The sequence below is a fragment of the Primulina tabacum genome, chromosome 8 (genome assembly GCF_025594145.1).
Source record: "Primulina tabacum isolate GXHZ01 chromosome 8, ASM2559414v2, whole genome shotgun sequence".
NCBI lineage: Eukaryota > Viridiplantae > Streptophyta > Magnoliopsida > Lamiales > Gesneriaceae > Primulina > Primulina tabacum.
In genome coordinates this window covers 23,012,470-23,038,029 of record NC_134557.1, presented here as the reverse complement: position 1 = coordinate 23,038,029, position 25,560 = coordinate 23,012,470, and the positions used below count along the sequence as shown (strand labels likewise).

The 25,560-nt window shown below is 36.7% G+C and overlaps 1 protein-coding gene across 1 annotated transcript; it reads left to right on the top strand.

Annotated features, from left to right (window-relative positions):
* Window positions 1–9,366: 9,366 nt before the first annotated feature.
* On the top strand, window positions 9,367–10,083 carry LOC142553879 (photosystem II reaction center W protein, chloroplastic-like). Its single transcript, XM_075664405.1, has 2 exons — window positions 9,367–9,577; window positions 9,667–10,083. Exons 1-2 carry the CDS (start codon window positions 9,484–9,486, stop codon window positions 9,987–9,989), a joined length of 417 nt encoding a protein of 138 aa, XP_075520520.1. The 5' UTR covers window positions 9,367–9,483; the 3' UTR covers window positions 9,990–10,083.
* The last annotated feature ends 15,477 nt before the right edge of the window (window positions 10,084–25,560 follow it).

Genomic DNA, 25,560 nt, shown 5'->3' with positions numbered 1-25,560 from the left:
TTTATAAAATTTGAGAATTTAATTTATTAAACTCAAATGTTGGGTTTATTAAATATTAAATTTTGGAGGTGATGAAAATTCAAGTAGTTGAATTTATAATTAAATAATAAATTCAAATATTGAATTTATAATGTATTTAATTTATTAAGCTCAAAAATTGAGTTTATTAATTAATAAATTAAATATGGTGGGTAATATGTTTTATGGGCTTGTAGGAGTACAAGTTCAACATAATAAATAATTAAAGTTTTAATGGGATTTGATTAAATTAATTAAACTAGTTGGACTAGCCCAATTAATTAAATCAAGCTCATTAATGTTAATTATGTAATTAGGCTATAATTTAATTATAAATAAAAGTTGCAAAGAAAAACCCTAGCCACCTACCTCAATCATTCGAGAATTCCACCTCCAAAGAAAAAAAAATTGGCCAACCCTTTTTGAAAGGAAATATTGTTGTGCCATCTCTCAATTTTTTCCTCTTCTACGCAAAATCTCTTCCATATTTACTAGTGCAATTTGGAAGAGGATCAAACAATTCAGTCGTCGACCTGATTAGACGACACGAAAGGAGTCTCTTGAAGAAAGTTCGTAGGGATTCATCAAGAGCCAGATCTGTAATACCGGATCGGTTGGTGTCCAGTGATTAATTCACCAAAGGTATAACGATTCTAACATCCTATGTATGTTTTTGTTATAATCATACGAGCGCTCAAAGCAAAACACATCTTGAATGTCAAGATCTAAAATTTTTAAAACTTCCACTGCGTTTGGGCGCGTAGAAAACCAGATCCAACAGTGGTATCAGAGCCAAGGTTTTTTCTGAATCGTATGATTTTAAATTATATTGAATAATTTGTTGCTAACCACACAAGAAAATCTTTAGAAAATTATAGCACCATAAAAAATTATTTTTTCCAGAAAACAAAAAAAAAATATTTTTCGTATATGCCCGAAACTGTTCCGTGCAGACCCGCGCGCAGGACAGTGCGCGCAGGGCAGCGAGCTCAGCGCGCAGCGCGGCGAGGCGTGCGGAATGTCCGCACTTCGTGCGCTACCCTGCGTCGCGCGCAACCTCCGCGCACAGGTGCGCCGCCACTACCCGAAACGTTCGGGCAGCGGGCGGACAGCGAGGGCGGTTGCCCGGGATCGTCTCGGGAAGCGTGCTGAATGGCGGACTTGAATTGTTTGGGCCCAAGGTGCAGTTTTCTGATTTTTTCAAATTTTTGGGTAAAATTAATATTTTTGAAAATTGGTTCAATTTTTATTTTGGAAAATTGATTTTTGGAGAATTAATAATTTTCTTGTAAAATAAATAATTAGAATATGATTTTAATTATTTATGGTAAAATGAGTTTTACAAAAAATCAATTATTATTGATTTAATTGGAAATTAAATAAAGGAGTTTATTTAATTTATTAAATTCTTTAATAATTGTGGTGGTTATTGATATAATAATTAGATATATGATTTATCAATTAATTAAATTGTTTAATTAAATTGATTTTAATATTTGATATTAAATGCATGAAGGATGATCGAGAGGCTTGACCAATATGTTAGGTGTATGTTAGGATATTTTACTGTTTTATTCGTTTTTAATATTTGATATTATTAAAGTGGGCCTGTTTTATGGCCCGTTCCCACTCCCATGAGATGTATCCCTTATGTGCCATGGCTATTTAAATGTAATTATTAAAATAGTGGGAGATCAAGACTGGAAGATGGTGGGTCCGATGAACGAGATGTAGACATGTAAAATATTGGAAGCACTTGTAATAGTTGCATTTGCATCCCTGCATTCACCTAGGTTTGGACCTGGATCCATGTATGGCTCATATGGATCTAATAGTGTTGGCAATCGATCATCCTTATTTATTGTTGAATGTCATATTATGATATATGCGATATATAGTAGTATGCATGTATGTATATTATTAAATAATATAGTTGCATGAAACCGGCAAACATACAAACTCGTGGCACGTGATTTTTAAATTAAAACGATGAGACAATTTTTGAAATTAAAATCCCTCATTTTGAATAAGTTTAAAATTTATATCAAACCGAAAAAGTAAAAATTAAAAGAGTTTAATTTTTCCTTGCCTTCCATCAACCGTGGTTGCATGTTGATCGCTACCCGCGGACAATGTATGGCTCATATTATTGGGGAGGCCTGTACGCCGGAAAGCTGTGACTTCCATCGGACATATGAAATGAATTGAGTGGAACTCTCATGAATTCGGCTCATATTATTGGGGGAACTCATGGCGACCGTCTACTACAATTCAACATTGATGGGTCGGTTTGACACGCGAAAATAAACGGCGTAATATTATTAGGTCCTTATTAAACGTGAGGCGAAACACGCGGAGGTTGCATGGGGATGCAATTACATTCTACCTTTTAGAAATTATAATTGGCTGATATTATTCGAGATTATAATTGGCTAATTGGACTCTACGTGCCCACTAAGAAAATACGATTTTCCTTTTTCATCAGAGGGTGGTGAAAATGTCAAAATAGTGGGAGGAAAATTTATAAAATAAAATCCATATTTTATATCTTAAAATTATTTTAAAATAATCAGCAACCATTATTCTGTTTTCATATCATTATATTTTCGATTTCGTCACGTAATCCATTTTTATTATCAACAAGCTAATCGAATCTAATTTTCAAGACTGGTTGGGAAAATTGTTCTGAATTCGGAGAAAATGACATACACAATATTGTCAGTCCTGCTGAACTGACAAAGCATGCAAGATGGTAAGACCATAGTATACATGCTAAAGTGTAACATGCTCGCTTCTATGTCAAATGAACTGTAGGGACAGTTTGAGGAAATTTGGAATGCTGCTGACATTCGAATGCACGTGCAAGAGTTGCATGGTACATGAAACTCATACGATGATGCACACTACTTTCAAGGATCTCATGACTACACACATGCAAGATGGGGCTCTAACCCATGAGCATGTTGTACATATGACTGCACTTATTGAGAATGTGGTGGGCCTGGAATATGTGATTCCTAACGAATTAATTGATAACATCAATTTGTTGTCTTTCTCTTCCTCATTTGACAGGGTTATGGTGAACTTCAAGTTAAATAAGATATATAATAGCCTTGAAGAGCTAGTCAATACGCTTATGACTTATGAGATCACCATGAAATAAGAAAATCGTTGTTTTTATAATGGGCCTCTCGTCGGACGAAAAATGGCCCACAAGTTAAGGGAAAGAAATGTTCTGCCCCTCACAAGAAAAACAATCCCAATAAGAGGCAAACTCTGAAAGACACTTAAAAGGCCTACAAAGCCCGCTAAGTTAGAACATATTTATTTCACTGCATGAAGTCCGGACATAAGAAATTATATGTGCCAGAAATGTTCTGGAAATGATAAGTGAATGTCCAAGTAAACATGATTTCAAAAACAAACAAAATAAAGTTAGATGATCCAAATCCCACACAAATATGGCACGTTAGACTAGGTCATATTTCCCAAAGAAGGATGCACAAGCTAGTGGGAGAATGTATGTTTGACTTGTCAGACAAAAATTCTGTACCTGCTTGTAAGTCCTGTCTAAAAGGAAAAATGACCAAGACTCCATTCGATGGAAACGTGGAATGAGCGCATGGTCTACTGGATTTGATCCACACAGACGTTTGTAGGCCCGCTAAGTGTTAGCACAAAATATGGGCATTCCTACTTCATTACCTTTACTAATGACCATTCGAGGTATGGGTACGTTTATTTGATGAAACACAAATCTGAAGCATTTGAAAAGTTCAAAGAGTTCAGATCTGAAGTAGAAAATCAGATGGAAAGAAGTATTAAGGCACTTCGATCTGATCGAGGTGGAGAATACTTAAGTGCTGAATTTTTGGATTATCTAAAAGAGAATGAGATTCTCTCACAGTGGACTCCACCAGCAACACCACTGTTGAATGGTGTTTCTGAAAGTCGAAATCGAACCTTGATGGACATGGTTCGATCCATGATGGGATTCACTGAATTGTCTACATCGTTTTGGGGCTTTGCGCTTGAAACTTTGGCAATGTTGTTAAATAATGTCCATAGTAAAGAAGTGGATAAAACGCCATATGAGATATGGATGGGAAAAACTCCCAAATATTCTTACATGAGAATATGGGGATGTCCAGCTTACGTGAAGCAAACAGTGGGAGACAAATTGGATAGTAGATCCATTTTATGCTACTTTGTAGGATATCCAAAGAATTCTGTTGGATATTATTTCTATCATCCCAATGAAGCAAAAGTGTTTGTTTCAAGAAATGCCACCTTTTTGGAAAAGAAATTTCTATTAGATAGAAAAGGCAAGATGATAGAACTTGAAGAAATTCAAGATACTCCCTCAACTATAGAAGTTGAACCCCAACACCACAGTTGAATGGTGTTTCTGAAAGTCGAAATCGAACCTTGATGGACATGGTTCGATCCATGATGGGATTCACTGAATTGTCTACATCGTTTTGGGGCTTTGCGCTTGAAACTTTGGCAATGTTGTTAAATAATGTCCATAGTAAAGAAGTGGATAAAACGCCATATGAGATATGGATGGGAAAAACTCCCAAATATTCTTACATGAGAATATGGGGATGTCCAGCTTACGTGAAGCAAACAGTGAGAGACAAATTGGATAGTAGATTCTTTTTTTTGCTACTTTGTAGGATATCCAAAGAATTCTGTTGGATATTATTTCTATCATCCCAATGAAGCAAAAGTGTTTGTTTCAAGAAATGCCACCTTTTTGGAAAAGAAATTTCTATTAGATAGAAAAGGCAAGATGATAGAACTTGAAGAAATTCAAGATACTCCCTCAACTATAGAAGTTGAACCCATTTCCCAAGAACCAGTAGTTGAAGTACAAGCTTCTAGAAGGTCTGATAGGGTTATTAGACCACCTGCAAGATATACGCTTCTTCATGAACAAGGCCATGATGAGTCTTATGTTGGATGTGATCCAATGAATTTCAAAGAAGCAATATCTGATACTGATTCAACCAAATGGCTTGAAGCCATGCAGTCAGAAATGGACTCTATGTATTCAAACCAAGTCTGGACATTAGTGGATCCACCTGAGGGAATCGTTCCAATAGAATGCAAATAGATCTACAAAAGAAAGCTTGGGGCGGATGGGAAGGTAGTGACCTTCAAAGCAAGACTGGTTGCAAAAGGTTATACTCAAAGACAAGGAGTTGACTATGAGGAAACTTTTTCACCAGTTGCTATGTTTAAGTCCATTAGAATACTACTAGCCATAGCAGCATGGTATGACTATGAGATATGACAAATGGATGTAAAGACTGCATTCCTCAATGGAGATATCAAAGAAGAAATTTATATATCTCAACCTGAGGGATACACATCAGTAGAAATTGAGCATAAGGAATGCAAACTTCAGAGATCAATATATGGAATGATGTAGGATTACTGCAATCAACTAAAGTATAGTTGGCAAGTAAATTCTCCATGAAGGACATGGGTGAGGCATCCTATGTATTGGGAATACAAATCTATAGGGATAGATCAAAAAGGATGTTGGGACTCACCCAAACCACCTATATCGATACCATTATAAAACGATTCTCTATGGAAGAGTCCAAGAGAGGATACTTACCAATGTGTCATGGTGTTACTCAATCTAAGGCAATGTGTCCCAAAACTGATGAAGAGATAGAGATGATGACACGTATTCCATATGCGTCAGCTATTGGTAGTATTATGTATGGTATGATATCGACACGTCCTGACATTGCTTATGCTTTGAGTGTTACAAGCAGATATCAGGCGAACCCTGGTCCAATGCATTGAAAGGCCGTGAAAGACATTCTTAAGTACTTGAGAAGGACTAAGAATTTGTTCATGGTCTATGGGGGTGGAGAATTAAAATTGGAAGCTACACTGATTCTAGCTTCTAATATGATGTAGATGATTCGAAATCGACCTCTGGTTTTGTATTCATGCTTAATGGCGTGGCTGTCTCTTGGAAAAGTTCTAAACAAGACACCGTTGCGGATTCCACCACTGAAGCTGAGTACATTGCTGCAGCTAAAGAGGCTGTTTGGATGAGGAATTTTGTCCAAGAGTTGGGCATTATTCCTAAAGGAGTTGATCCAGTCCCGGTTTACTGCGACAACACTGGTGCCGTTTCGCAAGCAAAGGAACCATGGTCTCATCAGCGATCCAAACATATACTGAGGAAATTCCACATCATCCGGGAGATTGTGGGAAGGGGAGACATATCAGTCGAAAGAGTCCCCTCTGCAGATAACGTTGCTGATCCACTTACAAAGCCCTTGCCAGGACCATTGTTTGAGAAGCATCGCGAAGCAATGGGATTAAAGTTTATGGGTAGTTGGCTCTAGGGCAAGTGGGAGACTGTTAGACTAGATGCCCTGCAAGCCAACTATTGGCTAGGGATTTTATTGACTCAGTTGTAATTAACAATCTTTATTTTAATATAATTCATTATTTCATGGTTTGTTATTTCTTTATCTGTATACACATGTTATCAAACATAGATAAAGACCTTGATTATACTTTAATACAAACGAATCGTAATTCGATGTTGAAACTCGTTTGTAAACACTATATAATCTAAATTCGTTCCTAGTCAATTCAGCCGCCTAAAACATGGATAAAGGTCGCTTGAGCTTGAGACTAGCATCTGTGATGTTGTGTACTGCGTTTCTTGGTAAGGGCATAGAGATGTCCAAACATGCAGATGGGTAGTCATATGATGATTATACCGAACAACCCTCCCTCGGACATTTCAAGTGGTTATCATTCATCGAGAGGATAAGTCCGTGGTTATGATTGTACACCATTAGTCCTTACGACCCGGGACAACACTGAGGCTCTATATGCTAGGGCTGTGCTTTGACTCGTTTACTGGCTCCAGGAGAGTCATCAGGTGGCGAGGTTGGGTATAGTTGCGACACATATAGGAGCCAGTGCATTGTAGTCGGGGATTCACCGCTCACCTGCGGGTGTGGATATCCTATGTGATATGATGTAATAATAGTGCATGGAATCTCTGGCCAGAGTATGAGATGTACGTTGGAGAAAGAGTTCTCCAATAGTACACGCGATGCCACTATTAAAGTTATCACATTATGATCGAATTAATATGCAACCCTCGATGAACCAATGGTTGCAGATTCGATCGGGATATATGAGATGAAAGGACCGTACTGTACGTTAATCATAATCGACTGGTTCTTGCAGGCACTATCAGTGATACCTAGGGGATCATGGGGCGATGCTACTAGACGCTCTTACCATGATCCGATGGGTGCAATCAGAAATGAGTTCTGACATTCTTGATCAAGGTGTTGATGAAAAGAATGGGGCTAACTAGGGTAAGCCCGAATAAAGGATTATGTCCTGGATCACACAGAGTTGTGAACCCACGGCTAGCTGTATACCTGAACCATTGAGGGTCACACAAGTACTGGATTGTTTGTTCCCGTTGAGAGAGTAAATTTAAGAAGTTGAATTTATATTATATATTAAATTCAAGGAGTTGAATTTATGATAATTAAATTTTGAAAGAATAAATTCAAGGAGTTGAATTTATAAAATTTGAGAATTTAATTTATTAAACTCAAATGTTGGGTTTATTAAATATTAAATTTTGGAGGTGATGAAAATTCAAGTAGTTGAATTTATAATTAAATAATAAATTCAAATATTGAATTTATAATGTATTTATTTTATTAAGCTCAAAAGTTGAGTTTATTAATTAATAAATTAAATATGGTGGGTAATATGTTTTATGGGCTTGTAGGAGTACAAGTTCAACATAATAAATAATTAAAGTTTTAATGGGATTTGATTAAATTAATTAAACTAGTTGGACTAGCCCAATTAATTAAATCAAGCCCATTAATGTTAATTATGTAATTGACTATAATTTAATTATAAATAAAGGTTGCAAAGAAAAACCCCAGCCACCTACCTCAATCATTCGAGAATTCCACCTCCAAAGAAAAAAAAATCGGCCAACCCTTTTTGAAAGGAAATATTGTTGTGTCATTTCTCAATTTTTTCCTCTTCTACGCAAAATCTCTTCCATATTTACTAGTGCAATTTGGAAGAGGATCAAACAATTCAGTCGTCGACCTGATTAGACGACACGAAAGGAGTCTCTTGAAGAAAATTCATAGGGATTCATCAAGAGCCAGATCTGTAATACCGGATCGGTTGGTGTCCAGTGATTAATTCACCAAAGGTATAACGATTCTAACATCCTATGTATGTTTTTGTTATAATCATACGAGCGCTCAAAGCAAAACACATCTTGAATGTCAAGATCTAAAATTTTTAAAACTTCCGCTGCGTTTGGGCGCGTAGAAAACCAGATCCAACAGTGTGCTGAGTGATAAATCATGGTCACAATTCATCCATGATGTATGGATGAGAGGTCATAATTTATCACTTATTACATGTATCATGTGTTAAGTGGATGAAGACAATCACCATGTGGATATCATCTACCATGCCCCAGTGATTTAGAAACAATCTCCTAGTAAAATGGGAAAAAAGAGCAAATGATCAATAAATATTCATCTCAATAGTTAAATGTGTGTTCATTATTTGTCAGACCGATTCTTTTCTGCAGTCTCTAAATAGCCCAAAAAATGTTTCTGCATTCTTAGACCCATATTTGTTTTTCGGATGAAACTCGGTAAAAAACATTGAAAATTTGGAACAAATATATGATATCATAGAACTAAATGTTTTATATCTTATATGATTTTTTTAGTACCAAACATGTATAACAAATTTTCAAATTAATCACGCTTCTTTTTTGGATGAAAATTTAGTGCCAAATATTGAAAAACTAGTATTAATATATGATATTTAAATAATAAATGTTTCATATCTGACACTAATATATGATTTTTCAGTACTCAAACATGTATAACAAATTATATTTGAGCTAACAAATAAGTGTAATAAGTATTGATATTAATATAGTTGTTACAATTTTATACTCAAAATTTTATCTTTTATATCAGATTAAACCAATTTGTTATGCAATATCATATATATGTTTCAGATTTTTAATATTTTGTACCGAATTTCATCCGATATAAAAAAATACATAGACATTTTTTGTAGGTGAACAAGAGACTGCGTAGAAAATTTCATTCTCAGTCTAATAATGACCTGAACACACGTTTAATTAAGACAACGGAGATTTAAAAACTAGTATCTCAAACGCATAGACCAGTTTGCCCTCAAACTCGTCGGGGGCAAAATGTAATATGACATGCCACGTGGCCAAAAGTAGTTGAGTTTTAAGGATAAGGGGCTATCTATCGGATCCAAACTGTGTGGTTCACTAGAGTCTCTTTGACGCACAGATATTAAATATCCACTCACTATCGGTAACAAAACCTTCTTCATTTTTCCCAACACAAACTCGGACTCGGGCTTTGAAGGAAAATGGCTGCCATCTCTACTTTCGCCTCCACCTCGCCAATTGCACGCGCCGCCCCGGCACAGAGAAGGTTCGCCGTGCGGCCCTCTGCCGTCATCGGTAAATAAAACCCACGTCTTTATCTGTGTACAACTCATGTTCTTACTGCCGAATATTAATCCAAATGGGCATTTGATTTTGAACCTCAGGGCTACCATCGATGTCAAATATTAACACGGGGAAAGTGAGGTGTACCATGGAAGGAGGAAAGGGTACAGAGGAGAGTGAATCGAAGTTGGGTGTGGCGGCTTCTTCGTTTATGGCGTCGGCCTGTGCGGCAGCCATGTCTAGCCCCGCCGCGCTGGCGCTGGTGGACGAGAGGTTGAGCACGGAAGGAACCGGGCTGCCATTCGGGCTGAGCAACAACCTCTTGGTGTGGATTCTTGCGGGTGTGTTCGCTCTGATTTGGGCACTTTACTTTGTGTACACCGCTTCCCTTGATGAGGATGAGGAGTCTGGCTTGTCCCTCTAATTCCAACCCATCATTTCTCTGGATTTTACTTTCTTCTTAGTTATTATATGATATTGTGTAAAACAATGTTGATATTGTGATAATTTTGGCTTCACATCTGAGCATGCATATAAATACAACCGATGAATTTACTCGGAACAACACGAACAAAGAGTAATCAAAAACTCGAAATTTAAATTGGGACTCCAAGCAAATTTCTGATAACAACTCAAAAGAAAAACCCGACACTAATATAACACATAACCGAAAGATGAGTTGGATCACGAACACAAATATTCAGAATGGCAACTTAGAATCAATCAAGTCCAAAAATGCAGGAATATGACAAGTGATTAAATATTCTTCGTGGCATGTACAATTTCAAAAGACGGCCAGAAAAATTAGTCGACGTGAAAATCTTGGTAAACCACTCGGAAACAGGACTCCGACACTGTGAAGCCATAATCGATATTATGTAGAAACAACCGAAGTGAAGTGGAAAACGAAGAAAAATATACAAAATATAGTTTAGAATTCAACAGCGTTAATCCGCGAAACTCGGATACGACAACTTCATTAATCAACGGTAGAGAGAAATTGTGACGTTCGAACACCCGAATACACTAACCACATGCATGCATGAAAATTTATTTGAAATTTATCTAAATGAGTTGTCCAGAAGCATTTTTAAGTATTTGCATAATTTAATGATTATTTAATCAAACGTTATGAATGTGAACTAACGTGAACTTCCTGTAGTCGAATACGCGATGCACGTCAGAAGACGAGAGAACCGAGGACGATTTTGATAAAGTTTCTACTTTTAAAAATTTATAAATAGAAACTCTATATTTAGTAAGTTCAAAATAGGAAAGCGGCAAATCTATTTATAGTAAGGGACGAACTTAATCGGTAGCGAACTTTTGCTGAGAAAATTAGTAGTTTCGGACGTGCGATATTAGAAACGAGCAGCACCAAATATTTTAAATATTGTTGGGAATTTTAATGTACAAATTAAGTTTTTAATTAATTCTTTATTGGACATAGATTAACAAGGATTTAATTAATTAATTATGGCTCATTAGGTAAACTTAAGCCCACTTAACAACTTAATGGTTTAATTGAATAAAACCCCACCCTACCACCCCAAGAAACTTACGTCTCCCACACTCTTCAGCAGGACACACATCTCACACACACACACACACACACTCTAGGACTCTAGGGGCCGAACCATAGAGGGAGGAAGGAAGGAGAAGATTTGAGTTTCATTCGTCTCTCGTCGCGCCGTCTCTCGTATCTCGTAGGAATAAAGGAACAAGGCATGTTTTCAAACCCTTTTTCATGCACCATTCAATCCATAATATTGCATGTATGCTGATGTTGTGTGAAAGTTGTGAGGAAGATGGTTTTCAATTCCATATTTGTGCATCTCATGTTTTTGCAAAGTATCCTTAACGTTTTGTGAATCGTTGAAAAAGGGATGCAAACCAAGGTATTCAAGGGCTGGTCTAGATGTTTAATAAGAGGATTTAAGGGACAAAAGATGAATCAATGAGCCCCATAGGGCTGACCAGCCCTGCAAGCAAATGCGTGCAGGCCATGAGATCAAAGGGGGGCGCGGCTTTGGTGCTATGGGCCATGGGGGCTGCATGGGACCCTAGCCATGGTCTGGAGGGTTTGTTTAGGGTCCTAGGTAGGCCTTGTTTGGGTTTGGATATGTGCTGGACGAGCTGCTGAAGCACAGCAGCCATGACTCCTTAGGGCGTGCATGTTGGCTTGTTTTGGAGTCGTGTGGTTCCTTGGGCATGGGGAAGGTGGAAAGGGCTGGTCCAGGGGCTATGGACCTGCCTTAGGGTCCTAGTGAGGGTCTAGTGTGAGCCAAAAGTCGAGTCAAGGGCAGCCACAGCCGCTGGAGTGTTTGGTCCTCGGCTGCTCGTGAAGAAGCATATGGCCCGCGGCTGTTGTGGGGAGGTTGGAGACTTGAGCGTCTGGTTTTTGTCCGAAAGGGCCTGATCATGGCCTTTTTTAGTGTCTAAGGAAGAGGTCTATGGCCTGGTTCGAGGTCATTTCGAGCCGTGGTCCGTTTGGGGTTGTAATTTGCCCGAACATGTCAAAAAAAAGCGAATTGAGCTTAGGTTAAATTTAATTAACGTTTCGATTTTGGCTTTGGCTTGGGAACTTCCAGCAGCTTAATTTTAGTCTTAGGATGTTAAGAAAGGTCTGTTCTTGGGTTGGTTCGAGTCGGAAGGGTAGTTTGGTAATTTGTTTATCCAATAATGCGAAAACGGTAATGGAAGTGTCGTATGGTAAGCGAATCGAGTCGTTTTTGAAACGTAGGTCCTAAGATTGAATTTCCAACAAGCTACTGGATATTTTTGGGCATTTTTAAAGTTTTAAAATCGAGTCGTCTCCTTGAGTCAAAGTTTAAGTTCATCCGGGTACGTAGTGTTGAATCGTGGGCGGTCGGTTCGAGGAAAGTCGAGGGTGGTTTGCAACTTCCTAAAACAATTCCAAATCGTGTAAAATGTTGTTTTTAGAAGTTTTAAAGTGCATGCATGATTTATTTTAATTTTATAAGTTTTAACGTATTTGCATGTATTTGCTATTTTTAGCAATCTCGACGTATATAAATGATATAAAGCATCTTTTTGGAAATTTTAATGGAATATGAGAATTTATGAATGTTTTATGAAATGATAAAGTAAAAGAAAATATTTTTGAGGAAAGTGAATTGATCGCGACGAAAAAGTAGTAAATGATCTGTTCAAAACGAGAACGGTGAACTTGCATTGAAAAGGGAGTGAACCGTCGAAAACGGAGGCGAGAATCTCAATGATAATGGATCCGTTGAAGAAGTGACCGGTGAAGTTATTTTTTTATGATAGTCGGTGGGATCGTCGAAGAAGTGGACGTTGAACCCGGCGGCCTAGTATTATGGTTTATAGATTGATCAATCGAATAAATATTGTCACTTTCGATGATCGGACTTCACCTAAAAATGATAATTTTAAATGAAAAATATTCATATTTAAGCACGGCTAAAAAAAGTTTCATATTTTGAAGGTTTCACGATTGCATAGAAAAATCTATTTTTAGTAATATTAATTTTTATGCATGTGAGTGTATATTTACGTACTTGTTTTATTGGATTTGAACATGCTGAGTCATTAGACTCAACAGGTTTGAATGGTTGCAGGTAATGATGATGTTCATGGACTATCGAGTCATCCGTGAGGCGCAGTGCATACCCGAGGACCTAGAAATTCTGCATATGTTAAAAACTTTTGATGATTTTATGAATTATCATTTTTATTTATAGACTGTTAGGATGCTAGAATTTATTGAGTTAAATTTTAGACTTTTATCACTTATTTTACTTATTTCGCATGAATGATTATGGATGATATGGAGTTTTGTTTATTTGACTATTTATGTTAGTTTATTCATGATGAATTAATTATGCATGGTGTAAAAAAAATTAGTGCAAAATAAATGAATTTAGAAGTACGGTCATTTTAGAAATTATTTGTGGTTTCAATTTAATATAATTTTAGAAGAACAAAAATGCAGAGGCAAGAAAAAATTTGGGAGAAAACGCTATCTTAAAGAAAAGGGCAATCCCGAGCTCCTTAAATCGTCAGTCACTGTATACCCGGTAATTGAACCATATGTAAGCTAGGAAAATTATTGTACATCATGACACACCGTCGTCAGGCTTGAAGAATTATGAGTTCGACTTTGAATCTGACTATAGTTTTTGAGATGGTTTTTTAATGGATGAAAATTAAGCTAAGAAGTATATAAAAATTCAAAACGAAAACAATGGAGGAAAAAACCGGCTTTGCAAAATTATATCTTTGCCATCTTAAATCTTGCTTGATAGATGTTTTCTTCCATTTTTTTATTTAACAATCATATTTTTATTGATTACCACTTCATTGATTTCTCAACTGTTCTCATTCATTCCGCAGGAATGGACAATAGGAAAAACATGAGGATTTGAGAATTTCAAAGACTTAAGGAAAATGAAAATGAAAAGCTTGTCTCACTGGAGTGTCATTGGCCAATTTCAAATAAAAGTTATCAATCCTAGTGGAACCTTTTTCTAGTGGCTAAGCACATACCCTTGCAACGCCACACACATCAGGAAGAATTGAAAAACATATACTAGGAATAGGAGTTGTATTTTTTGCACCTATTTATCATGGTTTGGCTAGTGTCTTTCTGATTTGTAGACTTAGGAAAATGACTTGGAAGCCAAACTTTGTTTTGGAAAACAAGTTAAATGTTATCACATTTTCTGTCTGCGATATACTTAGACTTGTTTGTATTTTTGGCATGTATTTAGAGGAAAAACTCTGCCGAAATTTTTCTAAAAACTAAAATAGTCAAGTAGCCTATTTGCGATATTGCACTTGACCATACCAAAAAACAATCAGACACACATAACATAATTAAACAATAGGTACAAATGTTTTACGGCTTGCATCACCAACGCTACCTTTTATCTTTAATTTGGATAATAACAACCCAATAAATCCACATATACATACAAAGATTCAGTAACAGAAAATTCCATGAGCAATTTTTTTTTATTTACTAGTAATCCACCATTATTTACAAGTAAGTTTTGTAGGGAATAGTTTACAAGCATATTCTTCACATTCTTACAAACTTCCCTCAACACATCATCAATTGCTTATAAACAAACAAGACAAATTTTCATAACAAAAAAGTGGCTACACAGCCTACTTCATACATTATTGACCAAAGCAAAAAACATCTCACATCTTCTACTCAAAAAATTCAAACCTCATGAATCATCAGACTCTTGTATCCCACATTTAAACCACAACAAAATCGTGATGATATCTTCAAGCTAATAGAATATCATGTAAACTACATTTCAAATGCTATAATGCATCTAATCCATCGTCACCTCAATCAAACACAATAAATTCAAGGATAAAACACACTAACAAAAGGATTTAAGGCTATGATTTAGACATTATATTATCTACGCATGAAAATGAATAAATGATCACATTTTAGATACTTTTTTTTTAAACAAAAATGTTCTTATGTCTACTGTTTGTGATATTGATATAGTTTCATATATAAAACAAAATCAAATAATAATTAAGTTAGGACTCATAAGTCACTTTGCACTTACACTTCATACTTCCAAGTTGAATAGTTGTGTTGGATCTGGGTTTTCTACACGCCCAAACGCAGCGGAAGTTTTAAAATTTTTATTTATTTTGACAATCAAAATATGTTTTGCTTTGGGTGCTCGTATGATTTTAACAAAAATTCATAGGGCGTTAGAAAATTATACATTTGTGAATTAATCACGAGGCTCCAACTAATCCGGTATAAACGGATTAGCTCTTGATGAATCCCTACGAACATTCTTCAATCTCCTAATCCGGTCCACGACTGAAATATTTGTTCCTCTTCTAAATTGAACTAGAAATTTAGAAGAACTTTTACGTAGAGATGGAACACGAAGAAGAAATCGACTCAATACAATAAGCCGAATTTTTCTTGCAAGAATTGAGAGAAATTTCGAGAGCAGCCCCTTTTTGAATTGGGATGAGCGAAAAAAAAATTTTCAACTTTCGGATGCCTCTTTCTTGTTATTATCGAAAATTGCATTCCTTTATAATAAAATATTCTAATTATATATCTAATCCATTATTTACTTAATTAATCCAATTAATTAAGTAAATTTAAGATTCTATAATGCATGTCTTATCAAATGCAATCTCGATGCATATATTATGGAGGCTAGGTTTTTAGGTCTCCCATTTTATAAAACATCTATGGCCTAATTACCATAATAAAATAATTGGACCTATTTAATTAAAATTAATGGGCTTGGTTAATTAATTGGACTAGTCCAACTAGTTTAATTAATTAATCAAAGTTCATTAAACTTTAATTATTTAGTATGTTGGACTTGTACTCCTACAAACCCATTTGAACATACTTACCACCAATTTTAATTTCATATTTAATAAGCTCAACTTTTTAGTTTAATAAATTAAATCCATTATAAATTCAACATTTGAATTTATTATATAAATTGTAAATTCAACTCCTTGAATTTTATCACCTCAAAAATTTAATATTTAATAAACCCAACTTTTGAGTTTAATAAATTAAATTATCAAATTTTATAAATTCAACTCCTTGAATTTTTTCTCTCCAAATTTCATAAATTCAACATCTTGAATTTACTATCTCATAAATTCAAATCCTTGAATTTATTTTCTCAAAATTTAATTATCATAAATTCAATTCTTTGAATTTACTATATCATAATATAAATTCAACTCCTTGAATTTATTCTCTCAACGGGAACAAATGATCCAGTGCTTGTGTGACCCTCAATGGTTCAGGGATACAGCTAGCCGTGGGTTTACAACTCTTTGTGATTCAGAATAATATTTATTCTTATTCGGGCTTACCCTAGTTAGCCCCATTCTTTTCATCAACACCTTGATTAAGAATGTCAGAACTCATTTCTGATTGCACCCATCGGATCATGGTAAGAGCGTCTAGTAGCATCGCCCCATGATCCCCTAGGTATCACTGATAGTGCCTGCAAGAACCAATCGATTATGATTAGCGTACAGTACGGTCCCTTCATCTCATATATTCCGATCGAATCTGCAACCATTGGTTCATCGAGGGTTGCATAATAATTCGATAACTTTAATAGTGGCATCGCGTGTATTATTGGAGAACTCTTTCTCCAACGTACATCTCATACTCTGGCCAGAGATTCCATGCACTATTATTACATCATATCACATAGGATATCCACACCCGCAGGTGAGCGGTGAATCCCCGACTACAATGCACAGGCTCCTATATGTGTCTCAACTGTACCCAACCTCGCCACCTGATGACTCTCCTGGAGCCGGTAAACGAGTCAAAGCACAACCCTAGCATATAGAGCCTCAGTGTTGTCTCGGGTCGTAAGGACTAATGGTGTACAATCATAACCACGGACGTATCCTCTCGATGAATGATAACCACTTGGAAAGTCCGAGGGAGGGTTGTTCGGTATAATCATCATATGACTACCCATCTGCATGTTTGAACATCTCTATGCCCTTAACAAGAAATGCAGTACACAATATCACAGATGCTAGTCTCAAGCTCAAGCGACCTTTATCCATGTTTTAGGCGGCTGAATTGACTAGGAACGAATTTAGAATATGCAGTGTTTACAAATGAGTTTCAACATCGAATTACGATTCATTTGTATTAAAGCATAATCAAGGACTTTATCTATGCTGTTTGCATGGGTATACAGATAAAGTATAACAAGACCATAAAAAGTTAAATTATATTAAAATAAAGATTGTTTATTTCACTTTAGTCAATAAATTCCCTACCAACCGTTGGCTTGCAGGGCATCTACTCTAACAATATCCCACTTGCCCTAGATCCAACTACCCTTAACTTTAATCCCATTGCTTTGCGATGCTTATGAAACACTAGTCCTGGCAAGGGCTATGTAAGTGGATCAGCAACATTATCTGCAGAGGGGACTCTTTCGAATGATATGTCTCCTCTTCCCACAATCTCCCGTATGATGTTGAACTTCCTCAGTACATGTTTGGATCGCTGATAAGACATTGGTTCCTTTGCTTGCGCAATGGCACCAGTGTTATCGCAGTACGACGGGACTGGATCAACTCCATTAGGAATAACGCCCAACTCTTGGACAAAATTCCTCATTCAAACTGCCTCTTTGGCTGCATCAGATGCAACAATGTATTCAGCTTCTGTGGTGGAATCTGCAACGGTGTCTTGCTTGGAACCTTTCCAAGAGACAGCCGCACCATTAAGCATGAATACAAATCCAGAGGTCGATTTCGAATCATCTACGTAACATTGGAAGCTAGAATCAGTGTAGGCTTCCAATTTCAATTCTCCACCCTCTAGACCATGAACAAGTTCTTAGTCCTTCTCAAGTACTTAAGAATATCTTTCACGGTCTTCCAATACATTGGACCAGGGTTTGCCTGATATCTGCTTGTAACACTCAGAGCGTAAGCAACATCAGGACGTGTCTATATAACACCATACACGATACTACCAATGGCTGAAGAATATGGAATATGTGTCATCATCTCTATCTCTTCATCAGTTTTGGGACACAAAGCTTTAGATAGAGTAACACCATGACATATTGGTAAGTATCATTTCTTGGACTCTTCCATAGAGAATCGTTTCAAAATGGTATCGATATAAGTGGCTTGGGTGAGTCCTAGCATCCTCTTTGATCTATCTCTATAGATTTGTATTCCCAATACGTAGGATGCTTCACCCATGTCTTTCATGGAGAATTTATTGGCTAACCATACTTTAGTTGATTGCAATAATCCTACATAATTCCAATGAGCAGGATATCATCAACATAAAGTACTAGGAATGTCACTACACTCCCACTAACTTTCTTGTACACACATTGTCCCTCAGGATTCTTAGCAAAACCAAACTCTTTGATAGTGCTATCAAATCTGAGGTTTGAACTCCTTGATGCCTGCTTGAGACCATATATTGATCTCTGAAGTTTGCATACCTTATGCTCACTTCCTACTGATGTGTATCCCTCAGGTTGAGACAAATCAATTTCCTCTTTGATGTCCCCATTGAGGAATTCAGTCTTTACATCCATTTGTCATATCTCATAGTCATACTATGCTGCTATGGCTAGTAGTATTCTAGTGGACTTAAACATAGCAACTGGTGAAAAAATTTTCTCGTAGACAACTCTTTGCCTTTGAGTATAATCTTTTGGAACCAGCCTTTCTTTGAAGGTCACTACCTTCCCATTCGCCCCAAGCTTTCTTTTGTAGATCCATTTGCATCCTATGGGAACAATTCCCTCAGGTGGATCCGCTAATGTCCAGACTTGGTTTGAATACATAGAGTCCATTTCTGACTGCATGGCTTTAAGCCATTTGGTTGAATCAGTATCAGATATTACTTCTTTAAAGTTCATTGGATCACATCCAACACAAGACTCATCATGGCCTTGTTCATGAAGAAGCGTATATCTTGCAGGTGGTCTAATAACCCTATCAGACCTTCTAGAAGCTTGTACTTCAACTACTGGTTCTTGGGAAATGGATTCAACTTCTATAGTTGAGGGAGTATCTTGAATTTTTCAAGTTCTATCATCTTGCCTTTTCTATCTAATAGAAATTTCTCTTCCAAAAATGTGGCATTTCTTGAAACAAACATTTTGCTTTATTGGGATGATAGAAATAATATCCAACAGAATTCTTTGGATATCCTACAAAGTATTACGAAGTGGATCTACTATCCAATTGGTCTCCCACTGTCTGCTTCACGTAAGCAGGACATCCCCATATTCTCATGTAAGAATATTTGGGAGTTTTTCCCATCCATATCTCATATGGTGTTTTATCCACTGCTTTAGTATGGATATTATTCAACAACATTGCCGTAGTTTCAAGCGCAAAGCCCTAAAATGGTGTAGGCAATTCAGTGAATCTCATCATGGATCGAACCATGTCCAACAAGGTTCGATTACAACGTTCAGAAACACCATTCAATTGTGGTGTTGCTGGTGGAGTCCACTGTGAGAGAATCTCATTCTCTTTTAGATAACCCAAAAATTCAGCACTCAAGTATTCTCCATCTCGATCAGATCGAAGTGTCTTAATACTCATTTCTAGCTGTTTTCCTACTTAAGATCTGAATTCTTTGAACCTTGCAAATGCTTCAGATTTGTGTTTCATTAACATACCCATACCTCGAATGGTCATCAGTAAAGGTAATGAAGTAGGATTGCCCATATTTTGTGCTAACACTTAGCGGGCCACAAATGTCTGTGTGGATCAAATCCAATAGACCATGCGCACGTTCCACGTTTTCATCGAATGGAGTCTTTGTCATTTTTCCTTTTAGACAGGATTTACAAGTAGGTAGAGAATTTATGTCTGACAAGTCAAACATGCCTTCTCCCACTAGTTTGTGCATCCTTCTTTGAGAAATGTGACCTAGTCTAGCGTGCCATATTTGTGTGGGATTTGGATCATCTAACTTTCTTTTGTTTGTTGTTGAAATCATGTTTACTTGGACATTCACTTATCATTTCCAGAACATTTCCGGCACATATAATTTCTTATGTCCGGACTTCATTGCAGTGAAATAAATATGTTCTAACTTATCGGGCTTTGTAGGCCTTTTAAGTGTCTTTCAGAGTTTGCCTCTTATTGGGATTGTTTTTCTCGTGAGGGGCCTAACTTTCTTTCCCTTACCTTGTGGGTCATTTTTCGTCTGACGAAAGGCCCATTATAAAAACAACAATTTTTCTTATTTTATGGTGATCTCATAAGTTATAAGCATATTGACTAGCTCTTCAAGGCTATCAAATATCTTATTAAAATTGAAGTTCACATAACCCCGTCAAATGAGGAAGAGAAAGACAACAAATTGATGTTATCAATTAACTCGTTAGGAATCACATATTCCAGGCCCACCTCATTTTCAATAAGCACAGTCATATGTACACCAGTCATATGTACACCATGCTCATAGGCTAGAGCCCCATCTTGCATGTGTGTAGTCATGAGCTCCTCGAAAGTAGTGTACATTATCGTATGAGTTTCATGCACCATGCAACTCTTGCACGTGCATTCGAATGTCAGCAGCATTCAAAATTTTCTCAAATTGTCCCTACAGTTCATCTGAAATAGAAGCGAGCATGTTACACTTTAGCTTGTATACTATGGTCCTACCATCTTGCATGCTTTGTCAGTTCAGCAGGACTGACATTAGTGTGTATGCCATTTTCTCCGAATTTAGAACAATTTTCCCAACCAGTCTTGAAAATTAGATTCAGTTAACTTGTTAATAATAAAAATGGATTACGTGACGAAATCGAAAATACACTGATACGGAAACAGAATAATGGTTGATGATTATTTTAAAATAATTTTAAGATATAAAATATGGATTTTATTTTATAAATCTCCCTCCGACTATTTTGACATTTCCACCACCCTCTGATGAAAAAGGGAAATCGTATTTCCTTAGTGGGCACGTAGAGTCCAATTAGCCAATTATAATCCCGAATAATATCAGTCAATTATAATTTCTAAAACGTAGAATCCAATTGCATCCCTATGCAACCTCCGCGTGTTTTGCCTCACGTTTAATAAGGACCCAATAATATGATGCCGTTTATTTTCGCGTGTCAAATCGACCCATCAATATTGAATTGTAGTAGACGGTCGCCATGAGTTCCCCCAATAATATGAGGCCAAAGTCATGGAAGTTCCACTCAATTCACATCATATGTCTGGTGGAATTCACAGCTTTCCGGCGTCCAGGCCTCCCCAATAATATGAGCCAGACACTGTCCGCGGGTAGCGATCAACATGCAACCACGGTTGATGGAAGGCAAGGAAAAATTAAACTCTTTTAATTTTTACTTTTTTCGATTTGATATAAATTTTAAATCATATTCAAAATGAGGGATTTTAATTTTAAAATTGTCTCATCATTTTAATTTTTAAAATCGCGTGCCACGAGTTTGTATGTTTGCCGGATTCATGCAACTATATTATCTAATAATATACATACATGCATACTACTATATATCGCATATATCATAATATGACATTCAACAATAAATAAGGATGATCGATCGCCAACACTATTAGATCCATGTGAGCCATACATGGATCTAGGTCCAAAACCTAGGTGAATGCAGGGATGCAAATGCAACTATTACAAAAGCTTCCAATATTTTACATGTCTTCATCTCGTTCATCGGGCCCACCATCTTCCAGTCTTGATCTCCCACTAATTCTAATAATTACATTTAATAGCCATGGCACATAAGGAATACATCTCATGGGGTGAAAACGGGCCATAAACCAGGCACACTTTAATAATATCAAATATTAAAAAAATGAATAAAAACAATAAAATATCCTAACATACACCTAACACATTGGTCAAGGCTCTCGATCATCCTTTATGCATTAAATATCAAATATTAACATCAATTTAATTAATTGATAAATCATATATCTAATAATTTTATCTCTAACCACCACAATTATTAAAGAATTTAATAAATTAAATAAACACCTTTATTTAATTTCCAATTAAATCAATAATAATTGATTTCTTGTAAAATTCATTTTTCCATATATAATTAAAATCATATTCTAATTATTTATTTTACAAGAAAATTTTTTAATTTTCCAAAAATCAATTTTCCAAAATAAAAATTGAACCAATTTTCAAAAATATCAATTTTACCCAAATATTTGAAAAATCAAAAATTGCACCCTAGGCCCAAACAATTCAAGCCCATCATACAGCACGCTTCCCGAGACAATCCCGGGCAGCCGCCCCCGCTGCCCGCCCGCTGCCCGAACGTTTCGGGCAGTGGGGGCACTCCTGTGCGCGCAGGGCGCACTGGCGCGCGCGGCGTGCGGTTGCGCGCTGGCGCGCGCAGCGTGCGGACGTTCCGCACGCCGCGCTGGCTTCGCCCTGCGTGCAGACGCTCCGCACGCTGCGCCGCCCAGCGAGCAAGCACTGCACGTCTCTGCGCGCTGGCCGTGCGCGCACGCTGCGCGCACCAGTGCGCGCACGAGCTGCCCGGAACTGTTCCGGGCAGAAACGAATTTTTTTTTTAAAAAAATAATTTTATGGTGCATCAATTTTCTAAAAACAGTTCCGGGCAGAAACGAATTTTTTTTTTAAAAAAAATAATTTTATGGTGCATCAATTTTCTGAAAAATTTTCTTGTGTGGTTAGAAATAAATTATTCAATATCAAAACCATACGATCTAGAAAAACCTTGGCTCTGATACCACTGTTGGATCTGGGTTTTCTACACGCCCAAACGCAGCGAAAGTTTTAAAATTTTTATTTATTTTGACAATCAAAATATGTTTTGCTTTGGGCGCTCGTATGATTTTAACAAAAATTCATAGGGCGTTAGAAAATTATACCTTTGTGAATTAATCACGAGGCTCCAACTAATCCGGTATAAACGGATTAGCTCTGGATGAATCCCTACGAGAGAAGCCCCTTTTTGAATTGGGAAGAGCGAAAAAAAAATTTTCAACTTTCGGATGCCTCTTTCTTGTTATTATCGAAAATTGCATTCCTTTAGAATAAAATATTCTAATTATATATCTAATCCATTATTTACTTAATTAATCCAATTAATTAAGTAAATTTAAGATTCTATAATGCATGTCTTATCAAATGCAATCTCGATGCATATATTATGGAGGCTAGGTTTTTAGGTCTCCCATTTTATAAAACATCTATGGCCTAATTACCATAATAAAATAATTGGACCTATTTAATTAAAATTAATGGGCTTGGTTAATTAATTGAACTAGTCCAACTAGTTTAATTAATTAATCAAAGTTCATTAAACTTTAATTATTTTGTATGTTGGACTTGTACTCCTACAAACCCATTTGAACATACTTACCACCAATTTTAATTTAATATTTAATAAGCTCAACTTTTTAGTTTAATAAATTAAATCCATTATAAATTCAACATTTGAATTTATTATATAAATTGTAAATTCAACTCCTTGAATTTTATCACCTCAAAAATTTAATATTTAATAAACCCAACTTTTGAGTTTAATAAATTAAATTATCAAATTTTATAAATTCAACTCCTTGAATTTTTTCTCTCCAAATTTCATAAATTCAACATCTTGAATTTACTATCTCATAAGTTCAACTCCTTGAATTTATTTTCTCAAAATTTAATTATCATAAATTCAACTCTTTGAATTTACTATATCATAATATAAATTCAACTCCTTGAATTTATTTTCTCAACGGGAACAAATGATCCAGTGCTTGTGTGACCCTCAATGGTTCAGGTATACAGCTAGCCGTGGGTTCACAACTCTGTGTGATCCAGGACATAATCCTTTATTCGGGCTTACCCTAGCCCCATTCTTTTCATCAACACCTTGATTAAGAATGTCAGAACTCATTTCTGATTGCACCCATCGGATCATGGTAAGAGCGTCTAGTAGCATCGCCCCATGATCCCCTAGGTATCACTGATAGTGCCTACAAGAACCAGTCGATTATGATTAGCGTACAGTACGGTCCCTTCATCTCATATATTCCGATCGAATATGCAATCATTGGTTCATCGAGGGTTGCATAATAATTCGATAACTATGTGATAACTTTAATAGTGGCATCGCGTGTATTATTGGAGAACTCTTTCTTCAACGTACATCTCATACTCTGACCAGAGATTCCATGCACTATTATTACATCATATCATATATGATATCCACACCCGCAGGTGAGCGGTGAATCCCTGACTACAATGCACTGGCTCTTATATGTGTCGCAACTGTACCCAACCTCGTCACCTGATGACTCTCCTGTAGCCGGTAAACGAGTCAAAGCACAACCCAAGCATATAGAGCCTCAGTGTTGTCCCGGGTCGTAAGGACTAATGGTGTACAATCATAACCACGGACTTATCCTCTCGATGAATGATAACCACTTGGAAAGTCCGAGGGAGGGTTATTCGGTATAATCATCATATGACTACCCATCTGCATGTTTGGACATCTCTATATCCTTACTAAGAAACGCAGTACACAACATCACAGATGCTAGTCTCAAGCTCAAGCAACCTTTATCCATGTTTCATGCTTCTGAAGCGCAAACAAGATACTCTTAATATGGCACAATTATGGCATGCTCGATTAGGACATATTTCCTTAAGAAGGATGAACAAGTTAGTGGGAGTAGGCATGTTTGATATGTCTGATATTAATGCTCTCACGACTTGTGAATCCTGTCTAAAAGGAAAGATGACCAAGATTCCCTTTAAGGGCCATGTGGAGCGAGCCAAAGGGTTATTGGATTTAATCCATACCGATGTGTGCGGTCCGCTTACCATCACCACTAAGCATGGACATGCCTACTTCATCACCTTTACCGATGACTTTTCGAGGTATGGGTATGTGTATTTGATGAAATACAAGTCTGAAGCCTTTGAAAGGTTCAAAGAATTCAGAAGTGAAGTAGAGAAGCAATTGGGACGAAGCATCAAGACACTTCGATCGGATCGAGGTGGTGAGTACTTGAGTGCCGAGTTCCAAGAGTATCTTAGGGAGAATGGGATTCTCTCGCAGTGGACTCCGCCCGCTACACCACAGTTGAATGGTGTTTCGGAGCGTCGTAACCGGACTTTGATGGACATGGTTCGGTCTATGATGGGGTTCACGGAGTTGCCGCCATCCTTTTGGGGATATGCTCTTGAGACAGCGGCAATGTTGTTGAACAATGTCCATACAAAGGCAGTTGATCAGACACCATATGAGATATGGATGGGTAAGCCACCCAAATATTCTTATCTTAGAATATGGAGGTGCCCTGCTTATGTGAAGCAGGTAGTGGGAGATAAATTGGATAGTCGATCCATTTTATGTTACTTTGTAGGATATTCAAAGAATTCGGTTGGATACTACTTCTATCATCCCCAAGAAACAAAGGTGTTTGTTTCTAGGAATGCA

Bases quoted from the DNA above. Each gene is read 5' to 3' on its own strand.
- LOC142553879 (XM_075664405.1), top strand. From the start codon at position 9,484: ATGGCTGCCATCTCTACTTTCGCCTCCACCTCGCCAATTGCACGCGCC. The intron at 9,578-9,666 runs GTAAATAAAACC...TTTGAACCTCAG, and splicing joins GCGGCCCTCTGCCGTCATCG to GGCTACCATCGATGTCAAAT.